The sequence below is a fragment of the Mercenaria mercenaria genome, chromosome 13 (genome assembly GCF_021730395.1).
Source record: "Mercenaria mercenaria strain notata chromosome 13, MADL_Memer_1, whole genome shotgun sequence".
NCBI lineage: Eukaryota > Metazoa > Mollusca > Bivalvia > Venerida > Veneridae > Mercenaria > Mercenaria mercenaria.
Window position 1 is genome coordinate 47,306,377 of NC_069373.1, and position 15,720 is coordinate 47,322,096.

At 31.6% G+C, this 15,720-nt stretch overlaps 1 protein-coding gene across 1 annotated transcript; it reads right to left on the minus strand.

The window, feature by feature from the left end:
• Positions 1-14,310: 14,310 nt before the first annotated feature.
• LOC128547741 (uncharacterized) lies at positions 14,311-15,267 on the minus strand. Its single transcript, XM_053520873.1, has one exon. It carries the CDS (start codon positions 15,265-15,267, stop codon positions 14,311-14,313), a length of 957 nt encoding a protein of 318 aa, XP_053376848.1.
• Between the last annotated feature and the right edge of the window lie 453 nt (positions 15,268-15,720).

A 15,720-nucleotide genomic window follows, 5' to 3' on the forward strand; every position in this document is an offset into this window, starting at 1 on the left:
GATGTATTGGATATACTATGCATTTCATCGTGTTACATTTTCAGCCTGCCGATTCAGGTGTTTCTGTTATAAAAACAAGTAAAACGCCGGTTACAGGACACTAAATTTTCAGGCAAAAATGGCCCAAAATGCACACCTTTCGCGACCTGTACCGCATTATCTGCAAATGACTGACCTAAAACATATGTATGTTTTAAAGCATGTGACCGGACGAAAATAACGGTGGGAAGAAAAGTGTCTCATAACCGTTTACTTTTTTCGCAAATTTGAGCTGAAACTGGATGGATGGATGACCGTTTCCATTTCTTCTGACTTCCGTTACCTCAGGTAAGATTTTAGACCCGGCCGTTTACACGGAACTAGGAAAATCAATACAAGCATATATTTATTTTACACAATAATTACTCGTAAACAGGAATCCTTAGTTCTATAAACCTCATAAATAACCAGTTGAATATAAATGCCTTTAACGTACATCTGTCGATTTAATTTAGAAAACGTACCCGGACCAGATACGTAACAGGCCCCTGCCACTTAATAATGCAACCAAAGCTTTATTCCCCTATCCAGGTAAGACAGTACCACCTGTTCGGAAGAAGTTTGGATTCTACAAGATATGTGAAGGTGCAGCAGTGGAAGAAAATTTAAAAAAATGGGGAATGTCGTTTGCCGATTATGCCGAAAAGACCGCAGATAATGGTACCCCACCCACTTTCGTAATGTGGGTTGATTTACTTCATAATTTCAATCAGCATTGTGCTTCTAGATTTTTTTATATATAGCTATAGATGTGTAATGATAAAAACATGAAATAGTTATAGATAGAAAATTAGAAATTAAAAATTGGAGGGCATTGAAGTTTGATCAAATAATAAATTGTACAAACAGGGACATAAATAGCATTTGTATTGAGGGGTTTTAGGTCTGTCAGCATGGTCAGTTTCTCAGGGCGCAAATCATATAAATATGCCACATTATATCTCAATAAATAAAAGATACTTTTTAATTAGCTACATTGATATCTGCATACAAGGGCTATTTAAAACTTCAAACACAAAATACATCACTCCTGCTAAATAAATGCTAATACAGTTAGTCAAGTGAGCTAATGGTTAATATTTTACAGAAGGTTCAGTGTTAAAGTACAATTATTTACCGACTGATCACTCGGAAGGCCTTCCGATTACATCCGATTTATTATCCTTATGCTGTCCGATTATCATCACAAATTGTAACCTAACGTATTTCAAAGTTGTAGGTTACCATTACAACAGATATGTTTAAAATAACATATATATCTTGTATGAAGCAACAATTTATTGAAATTTATTAATTATTTCTTAATGCTTTGTGCATTTTTAATTAGTCAGTGCCGACACCGACATCAGTAACATTCGAAAAAAGATCATAACTTTCTTATTTCTAAACGATACATGTAAGTATGAGCACTCATTTCTTAGTTAGATCATTCTTATCCTATGATTATAGTTTCAAGGCAAAATTTGATAAAAAGTGGTTTTCGAAATGTTTGGCCTGGCACGCATTACACATGCATGAACACTATAAAATATAATTCAATCATATAAGATATATATAAACGCCTTGCCAAAATTAATCGTTGAAGTCTTTTAATCAATGCGAAAGTATTATATCACCCAACGGGAAATATGAAAATTAATATCACAAGCGCAGAAATTGAAATAGCGCTTTGCGCATATGATATTAAATCATAAATAATATCACATGCGCAGAAAAATAAAATAACGTTTTGCTGCACGAGATATTAAATCACTGGGGAATATAATATATTATTCAAGCTAAACTAATAGGTTAATTGATCTCAGATTCTGGACATTTTTGTGAGTCATAATAAGGTTACATGTCCGACATTCTGATGTTACATTACTAGGTAGAATACCGTGGTATATTTTCACTATCATCATCATGCACGTCAGACAGTACATTCTAACGTTAAAAATAAATATCACTTTAAACCGAGTAAGAAACAAGAAAAAGGAGTGATTCCATGTTGTCTATTTGGCAGGTATCTAACTAACGTAATCGTCTGACGTAAGTGGCCCTATTCAACTAAAAATTTCGATGATATAAACAATATCAAGAAAAACGTCTTGAAACTAAATTTGTACATACTGAGCATTTACTGGAAATATTCTAACTCTTGCGTCAGTATGGTATAATCTCAAGTGTCATTATGCCCTCGATTTGAAAGACTTTTGAACAAGATAATGCACTGTTGACGTCACCTTCGTAATTTATTTCTGATTAGCTGTATCTCTTAAGTTTCTTCTTGGAAAACGTCATTCAGTACATAGAACAAGATCCTACTACAAATATACAAGTCCTTAATATTATATAAATATTGCATTCCTGAGAGGGTGATATGAAAAATGTTCACCGCGAGATATATGAATATTGACCGAGGCGCCAGCCGAGGTCTATATTCATATTTCGAGGGGTGAACATTTTTCATGTCACCCTCTCAGGAATGCAATGTTTATTTTATTATACCGAAAGATTATAAGGGTCAAAGCATTTACTGGAAAATCAACATAATAATTTATTTAACATTAAAAAGTAATTACTAAACAAATAATGAAGACAGAATTAAAGACTCTTTACTTGTCAGCACTCATAATTTGTGGCGACTTTGCTGTGTAATAAGACTTTTTTTTATAGATTTAGTCGAGACGTTTTCATATCGCTGACATCGCTGACCTCTATATTTATTCTAATTTTTCAACAATGTGTCAATCAGTAGCATTCGAAAAACGGCGATAACTTTCTTTTTTCTAAACGAAACATGTAAGTGTGAGCACTCATTTTCTTAGTTAGATCATTTCCAAACTTATTGTGGTAGTTTCGATTCGATATTTGATGAAAATTTGTTTTCGAAATATTTTGCACGTAGCATAAAAAAGAAAATTCGGCCGTGCACATGCTAGAAAAGGGTAATTTAATCCTAAAGTATAATTATATAAGGGCCTCGTCTGAAAATTTATCGATTCAGTCTTTAAATCAATGCGAAAGTATCGATCTCTCAACGGGTGATATGAAAAAATAATATCACATGCGCAGAAAAACAAAATAACGCTGTTGCGCTTGTGATATGAAATTATGGATCATATCACCTGCGCAGAAATTGAAAATAACGATTTTGCGCATGTGATATAAAATCACTGGGGAATATGATACATTATTCAAGTTAAACTAATGGGAAATTTGCATTGGACATTTATGTGAGGTATAATAAACAAAAATATATATAATCTACTGGACTGTCGAGAAAGATCAGTATGCCAGAATCAAAGCTTGATCAGAATTGAGCATCTAGCTTCACTTCTTCCGTATGTTTTTCTCTCAAGTTTATGAAATACTTCACTTAGGTAGTTTGCATTTTAATTCGCGGTATAGAAATAGTGCGGTTACGGAAATATATACAATATATTGCTTTTTCCATAATTTTTCAAAGTTCGAGCATTTCCGTTTTAGTCTTGTTGAATATTTTAAAATATTTTTCTAAAGATATATAATTATATGTTTAAAAACTTTATGTTAATTTAATGTTTCTTTCAGATTACTCTCGTAGTATTCACCACAGTTATACGTGTTATTTGCTGTCAATGATAAGTGTTGAGTTTGTCGAAGAAATATTTGTAATGAAAATGTCAGCCGCATTGGCAGATAAAACGTTGTTGTTGTTGTTTTTTAAATCCAGTTAAAACTTTAGTTGTTGTGTCTTATTTAAACGCTTCAAGGATATCTTAGTGAGCATAACAAAAACAATTAATTGATGTAAATTATTGTGAAAAAAAAAACAACAAAAACAAATATTTGATTGTCCATAATTTTACACAGGCAAACACTACAGTTTTGATAAAAATGACATTATTTAGAATATATTTAAAAACTCAAAAAGATCATTCTGCCAACCCTGGAGACCAATAGAATAATACATAAGCCGCACTTCACGAACAATTTTGTACGGAAAATGTAAATCAAATAGTATTTCAAATATCGGATGTTCATAGATGTTTCTACTTCTTTCATTCAAGCATCCTCCATAGAGGAGTAGTAAATCGCTATCTTCGAATCACTTGCCCTGCACCAGTGTTTGGATAAAGACTCATTTGGGTGTATTTTCATGTAAGGAAGCCATCAATCTGTCTCACTGGTGCTATGGGGTCCTACCCAGCTTGTGTCTACAATAATGTCCGGGAGGAGGGAACTCGGGATCTTCCTCCCCCATCGAACTCTGGAAAGTCACTATATGACTTTTTATTGTCTACGTACGACGTTAAACCCAAACAAAACAATAATCAAAATCATTCAAAACCAATTCAAAAACGTTATTTCTTCTTTTCTCATATATCTCATGTTACATCAACATTACCAAAGACACATTTATTTTTCGTTTATAATGTACAGGAAAATGTAAATTATAAAAGCCTCTTAGACGTGAACAAAATTTCGTCTGAGAGCATTGTCAATAGACTTCTTCTCACGAAACACACAATCATTATCTCAGTATAAGCATTAGATGCACATTTATTTCAACAATCAGACAGCTTATAGTCTGTCTGCAATTCTTAGATTTTAAGACTTATTTGTTAATATCGTAAGAATATGTGTCAGATAAATTTGAAACATAAGCTGCTTTAGTTTACTTTTATGTCGAAGGGAGAAGGGAAGAACACATTTTTAAAATATATATAGTATTTGACGTTTGGAGTCTGAATGGGAATAATACTGCATCAATAGAATTGAATTTCGTTGATTGACTGAACTACGAAATAAAAAATAGCCCTCCCTCCACGTAAATTAATGTTTCCACAATAGCATACATACCACCTCTGTCATCAGTGACTAATGTGATCTAAACGGATAATGCTACAATACAGCATTTTAATTGACAATTTATGTAAATGTATAAACGACAATGTAATATTTTATCGAACCCATTTTTCATATTCAAATTCAGGACATTGTAAATCCCGTATTGAATTAGGAAAGCTTACTCTTTAAGACACGTTTCAAACGAGTTGCCTGGACTTATTCTTAAATCCATTTCCTCATTACATTTGTGCTAGGCTGCTGTATTTAAACGTGAACAAATATAGAGAATAAAATTGCTAAACATTTCAATAGAAAAATATTTAAGTTGTTATGTTAAACTGAAGAGTAAAGCAAATTTCTACAAAACTTCTTAATATATTCATATATCTTTTTACAGCTATTTCATTTCCATACGCCTATGTGAGGAATAAATTGACTTCTTACACATCTTAGGAAGTATCTGCACCAGTGCTTTCAGTCCGTAGGATTGCTTTTCTGTCACAAAAGATTATTTTGGAGACAATCAGTTCCAGGGACTCTCGTATCTGTCAGAAGTTGATAGCGCTCATTTATCATTGGTATTATATTGTGGTTTGAAGGCGTTTGTATCATAAAGCATTACAGCACTTAACAGGGTTGTCATCGATATTGCAACGCATAGTTTTCACGAATTCTGCAACGATATGGTGATAAATGGCGAGTGTATGTAAAGGTAGGCGTAAAACATAGTATTCGTAGGCTTGATTCTCTTATACATGTATTATCCCCTTTCCGACTGACTTTCGACACCTACGGTTGGTTGTTAAACACGACTGTCACATGGGAGCTTGTAGGTTCAATTAAAGCATTCGTTTATTCTAAATGTGATCAATCACATTTAAGTAACATTTTACGACATTTTGCACTTTTCGTATACTGGTTGAGAACCATTTTCCGGACACATTTTCATATTTCGGCTCCATTATTCCCTAAAAAAATATTTGACATAAATGAAGCCCACACTGCACAAACTTCAGCTCCTTCAGCAGTCGATGTTGTAATCAGCATCGCGTTGTGACGTAAAATATGGGTTCCATGGGGCCTCAAATTGGATCACCAAAAGAAGAAGATAACCCCGTGAGGTAAACCAGTATCCGGACAAGTATTTTGACGGTGTTTTGTTGTTAATTTGATATCGAAATAAGTAATTAAACTATTTCTACACATTTCTTTATCATTCATCTCTTCAAAATTGCACATGAAACATAACCCGACGTTCAATAGCGGCTACGAAAGCCAACCGAGGTTGACTATAAAAACTCGAATTTCGTCTTATACGAATTCTTGATAATTCCAATAGATAAAGAATAAAATTAGTGCAAAAATCGACAGCCCTGCATCTTACGTAACTTTTAGCGTGAAATTAAAAGTAGAACATGTTATCAGCAGACAATCATTATGTAGTTTGATTATTTCTTCCCCACTTGATACCTCGGCATGTGTGAACTACTGCGCATGCGCAATGCTATCTTCATGCCCCGTTAAGACAGAAAGTTGTTTTATAAACGCAGGTGAGTTATCATCAAAAACCCAAACATTATACAACCTTATAAAATAGTGGTTTGTTATAGACATGAGGAACAAACATCTAAATGATCTAGATGAAATAATTACATGAATAACAAAGAAATAAAGCGGATATTACATGTGTCCGGAAAGTGATTCCCAACCAGTATACTATTAGAGGTTTTTAAAGGAATAAAAAGACCCATTACTGGGTGTTAGACCCCTATAACAAATGTATATTTTATTGACTTTTATAAAATTTTGTTATTATACCCCTTTTATACCAATTTACTTAAAACGCTGCGTATTTTATTTTGTTTCAATGTAATTCCTAGTTTTACATTTGCATTTGATAGATATTGGTATAATCCAACAACCTGTTTTAAAGCTATGTCTGACTTTGAAAACCAAGATAGGAATTGGGATGTAATAATGGTTTTTCAGACTCGATTTCTAATGACTTTGTAGTTTTTTATGCAAATAATGAACAAGTATAATACAATCGGTCTTATATATTCATATCATTTCTTAGGTAAAGTACGTTTATCAAACTTACGCTTAAATAAGTTCATCTTCAAAAACTTGGTTTGGCATTGAGGGCAGATAAATCAAATGTTAAAGACATTACCAGTGAAATCCATCATGCATTAAGCGCCAACCGAGCAGCAAAAAGTGTAAATGATCAGATAATAAAGTTTGGAACAAATCCATTACATGGTCAAAATCTGATTGACCATCTTTAAACATTTGCACAATCTCAGTAATCATTATTTCTATAATAAAGACTTTTTTATTCAGAAAAAAACACCAGAGCCATAATACAAGACTGTCCCTTTGGCACTAAAATCAATGAGCGTATTTCTTCAAATTAGTGACAGACACGTTCTCGTTGCCAGACGCTCCCTGCATTACAGATAAAGGTCAACAAATAACACACTTGCGTAGATCGACTAACGGTCATTCCTGTATAATTTTTACTTTCCCTAAGAAAATGTGCTTCGCAAATCTCATATTTCAGACGACTCCTAAATATGATTTAAAAGATGTGAGTAATAATGGCTCCTTAAAATACATTTTCATGTTCTAATCACATAAAACATGCAATTTCAGTTCTTCAATTATTTGCCATGGCAACATTTTGCGACTGCAGGTTTTTTGCCGAGCTTTTTTCATACACAAGCTAGGTGTTTTAGACAGTAAGAATGCTTAAGAAAATCTGACAATTTGAGAAGTAAGCTGACTGGCTGCATAATGCAGGCGACTGTTTAAAGACCCACCACGACCTAGTGACCTACTTTTTTCGCCCACAAAAACTTCTTGAAAATCATTCTTATAATACAGGTAATATGCAGCTATACTACACGTTTTCAGGTTTGACTATTTAGGCCCTTCTTGAATAAATGTGTTTTCACAACTTTATCTGCAATCTTATTCAGTCAATCTCTTTTCAGCATAATTTTAGGAATATAGATGAATAACTGTCTTACACTGTAGAAACAAAATGTAATTGAAATTTAACAAAACACACTGATTTAAGTACATATAACTACATTAATTCCATAAAATGTTAAGACATTAAACACATTGTCTTGGCCTAATATATGTCTTTTTTTTTCTCTTTTATTTCTCAATCATAAATACAAACATACAAATCGTTTATATTTCAAATTACACTCAAACATAATAATACAACTAGATTTACATGTTTATATCTAAGAGTTTTAAATAAAAGTTAACGAGTTTAGAAGTGAAAGGACAGTGGGAAAGATAATAATCATTCAGGCAAGAATGGAAGGATGAGAAGGGAGAGTGAGAAGAGTAAGAGTTGAGTTATGTCACTTGGAATCATGATCCTAAAAGGCAAAAAGAAGGATATTTTTAAAGGATAGTGTTGTTCGTTTCCTGTTTTTCATAATTGATAATTTGGTACTGTATTGTATAGCTGAGAGGCTTGGCTTATTTCAATATTAGTCCACTTCAGTAAAATTTAACCATTTTTCTTCATATTTATGGAGCGTGTCATTAATCATTGCTATTTCTTTTTCAATTCTAATTCTCTGCTTGAAAGATGTAAAAAAGTTATCAAAAGAAGGAACATTTTTTGTATATTTCATTTTAAAGATAAAAAATTTACCAAGAATAATGATAAAGTTTAGGATATCTTCTTTATCTGTGTTACCTATGTAACCAAAACAAACATTCTTTATATTTAGTTTTAACTCATTGTATCCCTTATTTTCCAGAAAGACTTGTAGTCTGTTCCAGAAAATTTGTACCTTTGGACATTCCCAAATTAAATGTTCTATACTCTCATTACTCATGCAACAGAAATCACATAAATTACTTTGAGACAATTTACATTTATAAAGATATTTGTTTGTTGGGAGCAAGCGCATTAACAGTTTATATTGAAAACTTCTAAGACTGTTATCTATTGTGGCTTTGAATGGGTTACTAAAAACTTTTTTCCAATCAATTTCCTTATCATCAAGAATGTTTTCCCATTTGAATATAGCTGTTGGTTTTTCATATGTTTTCTTACTCATTAAAAGGTTATAAAGAAACTTGTTTGGGGTTTTACTTGATTTCAGTTTCTCAATAAGGTGGTTGGTTTTGCTTCCATAAAGAAATTGCATTGAAATAAGGTCTTTAAGATTTTTCGGAATTGCTGATACTAACTGATGATATTTCAAAAAGTCAGTCTCATTCAAATCAAGTATTTGTTTTGCGTCTTCAAATTGATACCATGTATTTGTTCTAAAATCAAAAAGTTGATCAATGAATTGTATACCTTTTTCATGCCATCTTGCCCAGTAGATTACATTATTTCCAAGTTTAATTTCACTATTGTTCCATATTATGTGTTTTTGTAATTCATTGTTTTCAGCATAATAACTGTTTATTTAAAACCATGAAACAAGTACATCTTTCAAAAAAGGGTGACCTGTGCATATTCTTGATACATCTTTCTGGTTCATATTGCATTGTAGAATGAAAGTATTACCAAACCTGTTAAGTATGTTTCCATAAAAGACTTTCCAGTAACCATTATTTTTATTCGAAATTATGCGCTTTACCCAACATGCTTTAATAGAAGTTAGGAATGTATTAATATCCGTTAACTTAAGGCCTCCTAAACTGTAATTACTGAAGAGAGTGTTTCTTTTGATTTTATCATTTTTTCCATCCCATAAGAACTTAAAAATTTTTGTTGTTATGTCTTTGACAATACTTTCTGGTGGATTTTCAAGTACTGTGAAGGGATATATAAGTTTAGGTAAAGCAAATGTTTTGATTACTGTTACCTTTCCCATCAGAGTAAGTTTTCTGTGCTGCCATTGTTTTAAACAATTTGTAAATTCCTGTAATTTTGGTTCTAAATTAAGTTCAGGATTGCGTTTTAAATCTGTATGAAAAGTTATACCAAGGGTTCTTGCTTGTTTTGATGTCCAAGTAAAATTCATATTTTCTGCATAGTTCAATTTAATGTTTTTAAGGGTTCCCAGTTTTAATACTATAGATTTTGATGTATTTAATGCTAATCCAGATATTTTACCAAATTCATTTATAACTTTTATCAGTTTTTCAAAGGAAGTTTTTTCTCCATTATTTATATATGTAGCATCATCTGCAAAAAGGGTTTGTTTTATCTCTGTATTATTTATTTTTATTCCTTTAATTTCTGTGTCTCTGGCTACTTCATTTGTAAGAAGTTGAATACATATTATGAATAAGGAAGAAGATAAAGGGCATCCTTGTCTTACACCTTGTTTTATAGGGAAATTTTCTGTCAGATATCCGTTATTTATCATAATACTGCTTATATTTTTATAGAATAGTTTTACCCAGTCTATAAGTGATGGACCAAAATTAAAATAGTTCAAACATTGTATGATAAATTCATGATTTAAGCTATCAAAAGCTTTTCTGTAATCTGAGAAAAAGAGTAAGGCAGATTCATTTTTGCTTTCAATATATTCTATGATTTCAAATATTAGACGGACATTCTCTCCAATATAGCGTCCCTTGATAAAGCCTGTTTGTTCATGAGTAATGATCTTGTTAAGAACTTTTTTTATTCGATTAGAGATTGTTTTTGTTGCTATTTTGTAGTCAATATTTAGTAGACTTATTGGTCTCCAATTCGAGAGATTTGTTTGATCTTTATCTGGTTTGGGTAAGAGTGTTATTATACTTTGTTTCTGTAATTCTGAGAGTTCACCTTTCCTATAGGCAAAATTTATACCATTCAAAAAATAGGTTTTAATATCATTCCAATATAGTTTAAAAAATTCAGTAGTCAATCCGTCAGACCCAGGAGATTTCTGATTTTTCATTTGAAAGAGTGCAAGTTTGCATTCGTTTTCTGTGAGTTCACCTTCACATGAAGTCTGTTCTTCCGTAGATAATTTAACAATATCTTCTTTAAAGAAGTTTATATATGACTGGATTTGAGGTTTTTCTTTATATAGTGATCTATAAAATTTAACTTCTTGTGTCAGTATTGCATTATTGTCAGTAATTTCTTCTCCATCTATAATCAATTTTGAAATATTTTTTTTCTCTGCTCTCCTTTTCTCTAAATTTGCAAAATATTTTGAATTCTTTTCATTTCCATCAATATGGATAGCTTTGGATCTTAACAGAATACCGTTAATTTTTTTATCATACAGGTTTTCCAGTTCATTCTCTTTTTCTGAAATTCTATCCGTTATATTATTATTATTATTATCATTGTCATTATTATTATTGTCATTATTATTGTTGTTGTTGTTGTTGTCAATAAGTTGTTCAGCTTCTTCTTTTAATTCATTTATTTCCTTTATTAATGTCACTTCTTGTATGTTATCATTTCTCTTTTTGAAGGTTGAATATCTAATAGCTGTGTTTCTTATTGTTCCCTTTATGATTTCCCAAAGAGTGTCTGGCTGAGCCTCTGAGTTTATTGCAGCTGTTTCAATGATATTTCTTTGGAGTGTTGTCTTAAATTCATTATCTAGAAGAATGCTGTTGTTCAGCTTAAAATAACCTGGTCCCCTACTACTTTTTTCCAATTTTAAGTTTAGACTAACTGAAGAGTGGTCAGTTTTAAAGCCTGGTATTATGTTACATTTGCTCGCTAAATTTGAAAGGTACTCTGAAACAATAAAGAAATCAAGTCTGCAGTATACTTTGGGTTTTGTATTTGAGGTCCATGTATATTGGTGTGAGGTTCTATTCAATTTTCGCCATATATCCGTTAAACAACAATTCCTCATGATATCTTTCAATTTATTCCTAGATTTAGTATGTGTATGTAAGCGGCCATTTCTTTTATCTATTAACGGATCTAAGACAACATTAAAATCTCCCCCAATAATAAAATTTTTGTCGTCATTTTCAAGTAAAAAGTTTTCAAGTTGTTTGAAAAAATGCTCATCATCATTATTTGGACCATATATGTTGATAATAGTAATATCTTGATCTTTATAATTTAAATCTAGTGCCACAAGACGACCTTTGACTATTTCTTTATAGTTTATAATTTTGTATGGTTCTGATATGTTTAGAAGGATAGCTACACCTTCACTATTAGAGCTAGTTCCACTGAAAAATGCTTTTCCATTCCAGTCTAATTCCCAAAATTTACTTTTATTTTGAGGTAAATGAGTTTCTTGTAACAGAAATATTGATGCTTTTGTGGACTTTAACCATTGGAAAACTTGTTTTCTTTTACTAGAGTTTCCTAAGCCTCTTACATTCATTGTAGTAATTATGGATTCCATATACTATTAAATAGAGTGAGAACTGTTTTATCATTATAAAGACAGGAAACGAGCGGAGATTTCTGAAAGATATTGCTTTGTTTGATACACATCTTAGTGAGATAGGTCAATGGGTACACTTTTTTAAGTAACAAAGTTACAATTTGAGTGCATACAATACAAATGTCAATTTTAAAAATTACATACAAAGACAAATGCAGTCCTATACAATATATGATAAGAGTTTACTTTAATATAAATTATTAAAGTTCTATGTAGTCAAAACTGGCCCAATATATGAAATTCTGAGTTTAATAATATTTAATAAAATTGATCCACCAAATATATAATAAATGAACAGGAATTCTTGAAGAATGTTTCACACAATGAGACATTACTGAAAAATACTTTCGGAAAAGAATAAAAAACCAGTAGAAAAGGATCCTATCGTACTCATCTAGTTTAATGCTATATATATTGTACTTTCATTTGTAGAGGTTGTCACGTTTATTTTATTGTATAACAACATGACAATGCGTTCATTAAAAAACTTGACCCGCGGTCAACGTCATTCAACATCACACACTTACTGATCTGACCATTACGTAAAAGGTCTAAGTTTGGGATCTCAGTGTCTTATGCTAAACATTGTAATTATTACAGCAGTGATTCACTGTTATTTACATGTGCACATATTTAACGTGTCCTTGCTATAATGGTAAACATTACTTTCTTATCAGAAAAAATATATACATGTGCATATTTTGCAAATGTTTAACCAGTATCATACCAAAATTCAGTAACAATATAGTCTGTAACTAATTGACAAGGGCAACATTATGTTCACAATATTCATTCTAAATCTATAAATATCATTCACCCATGATTTACACAGACTGGGATTTACCTAAGCTATAAATAGGCAATCATATTTCATCTGTTTTACATCTTTACTTGTTTCACAGATGGTTGTTAAAGGTGTGCGACCATATTTTAATTACAAATTCATTAGTTGCTTTGTCATATAATAAGATTGGTAAAAAAAAAAAATGACATTATATACATTTGTACTATGGGTTATATAACGCATTTCTACTAGAACCAAAAAAGGTAAAACAAAGGGGAAAGAAGATTCTATGCATAATTCACTTATCCAGTCATATTATGAGAGGGGATGTAACATGTTATAAGCAGCTGCAAAGATTTCACCGGTATTGTTTAACATTCCATGTGATATGGATGATCCTTGAAATAATTATTAGCTTAAAAGCTAAAAAACAGAATCATTTGTTTTCATTAATTGCTTAATATTCATGGTATTCAATAAGCATAATTGGCTAGTAGATACTTATAGATGTTGTAACACCTTCTCCATTTAACATATTTCTTTTCTTTTTTTTTGTTCTTGATTGTTGCTTTTTTTTATATAAAAATCAGTTTGTATAATCACTGCTTTCAAAACAAAAGATGTAATGGGTACTGAAATATTATATACATAAAAACTGGTTAACCACCTTTAACATCATGGAGAAGGGATTAACATTTGGTGTGTATTTATCAACTTGACAGTAGACAAAACAGCTTACAGGCTATTAATAGTTTCATCTTACTAGGCCACACAAACCAAACATCGTTTTCTTAGGTGACATTCTGTTTAGAAATGGGAGAAAAGGGGTCGAAAGCACAAAATGTCAAATAAGAAGGGTTTGATCAAAAGAGCAATAATAGTCATATATCCTGACTTTTTAAAGTCTTGCAAAACGAAAAAAGACTCACAAGCAGGACAAGACTGAAAAATTGTAAAAGCAAATCATATCTCATCAAAAACCATGTGAATACATGCACTGTTATCAAGTTCAATGTTTTGTGTCCATTTCATATTTTTACAAATCATACAGAATTTGTGTTTTACTGCATGTTTATTTTCTGTACAGAATACTTCAAACTGTCATTTGAATAGTTATGCCAACCTGTTAGAAGTTCCCCTTTTACGTGGTGCTTCTGGCCATGCCAGGTTTTGCCAGAACCTAAAGTTCTTATAATGGAGCTGAATAACGTGGTCTGTTTGATCTTTATAGAAAATTTTCCCATTACGGAACCATGCTGCTTGGACCAGATCTGGTTTTTTGTATTTCACTGATTGAAGAGTTTTATAATTCTCAGCTGTTTATTCATCCATTATGGATATTGATTTTGGAAATAACTTTCTGTTTCCCATTACTTTGTTTTTATCTAGTCTAGATTTCAACTGAGCAATAATCGGCCTTGGTTTATCACCTTTTGCCCCAATTCTATGACTGATGACAAAATCTTCACGTTTGAGGTTTAAACCCGGTACATATTCATTCAGTTTCTTCCTTACTATCTCTGTCGTCTGTTCATCGTTTTCTGATACTTGCTTTTCGTTTTCCTCCTCGGTGTTACTTACTTTCATGGCGTATGTATCGTGGTTTGATTCCACACTTTTCTTCTCTGCACTCTCGCTGTTTTCACTCATGTCTTTTTCTGCTGGTTTAGTGTCAATGTTTTCATCAAGTTTCTTTTTCTCATTTCTAACTTGTATTTTAGGAAATGTTTCTTCTGGAATACCAAAAATTCGAATATTGTTTACTCTACTATATTGTTCACAGTCATTAAGGTATTCATCAGTTTTCAAAGCATTATCTCTCATTTCATATTTATATCTATCTATATTTGCATTTTGATCAGACATGTCCTTGCTCAACCTGCTTATATCTTCCTTCATTTTATCATATTCTGTCTTCATTTTGTCAATTTCCTTTTCTTTCTCAAACAGTTTACCTTCAAGTATTTCCACTTTCTTCTCTGTTGAGGCTAGTAGTTCTTCTTTCATAGTTTGTATTGTTTCTTTGATCAGCGTTTTGAGAGTTTCGTCATTTTTAGTCATAACATTTTCTAGCTTTTTGTTGATTTGCCTTAGTTCTGTTTGAATACTTTTCATTGTATTATCATTTGAATCTTCGTTTTGTTTTTCATGTTTTTGTTTTTTCTTGTCACTTTTAATTGGTGTTGCACTCATGCTGGTGTCACTTTTGCTTACACTACTCATTTCATTTCGTTTTCGCTTATCCCGTGCATTTTTGCTTTTACTATCTTCAGACATCCTGAACTTTTACAGTTGTACAATATACTATATATTATATACCTAAGTTTTATTTTTTTAGCTTGGCCTTATAGTCACTTCAGTACTCTCACTGATTCAGTCCACCTAATCCATGTGTTTCTGTTACACAGTGTTCATGTATAGATAAATCCAATACACTCAATGTACACAATGGCTACCCATTCAATAACCTTTGACAAAATTGTTTACATAGTTCCTAATCCTGTTCTTGTTAAAAACACATTTCTTATTTCCAATTAGATACTTTTTATATTCCACAGTTGTTTTATGCAGTTTTATTTAATGTTGATAGTTTATTTCCACCAAAATTTTAAGTTATAATCAGAGCACAAAAAACATGACCATCTTATCCAAGGGACACAACTCCTGTTTAAAGACCCACCACGACCTAGTGACCTACTTTTTTCGCCCACAAAAACTTCTTGAAAATCA

Bases quoted from the DNA above. Each gene is read 5' to 3' on its own strand.
- LOC128547741 (XM_053520873.1), bottom strand. From the start codon at position 15,267: ATGTCTGAAGATAGTAAAAGCAAAAATGCACGGGATAAGCGAAAACGA.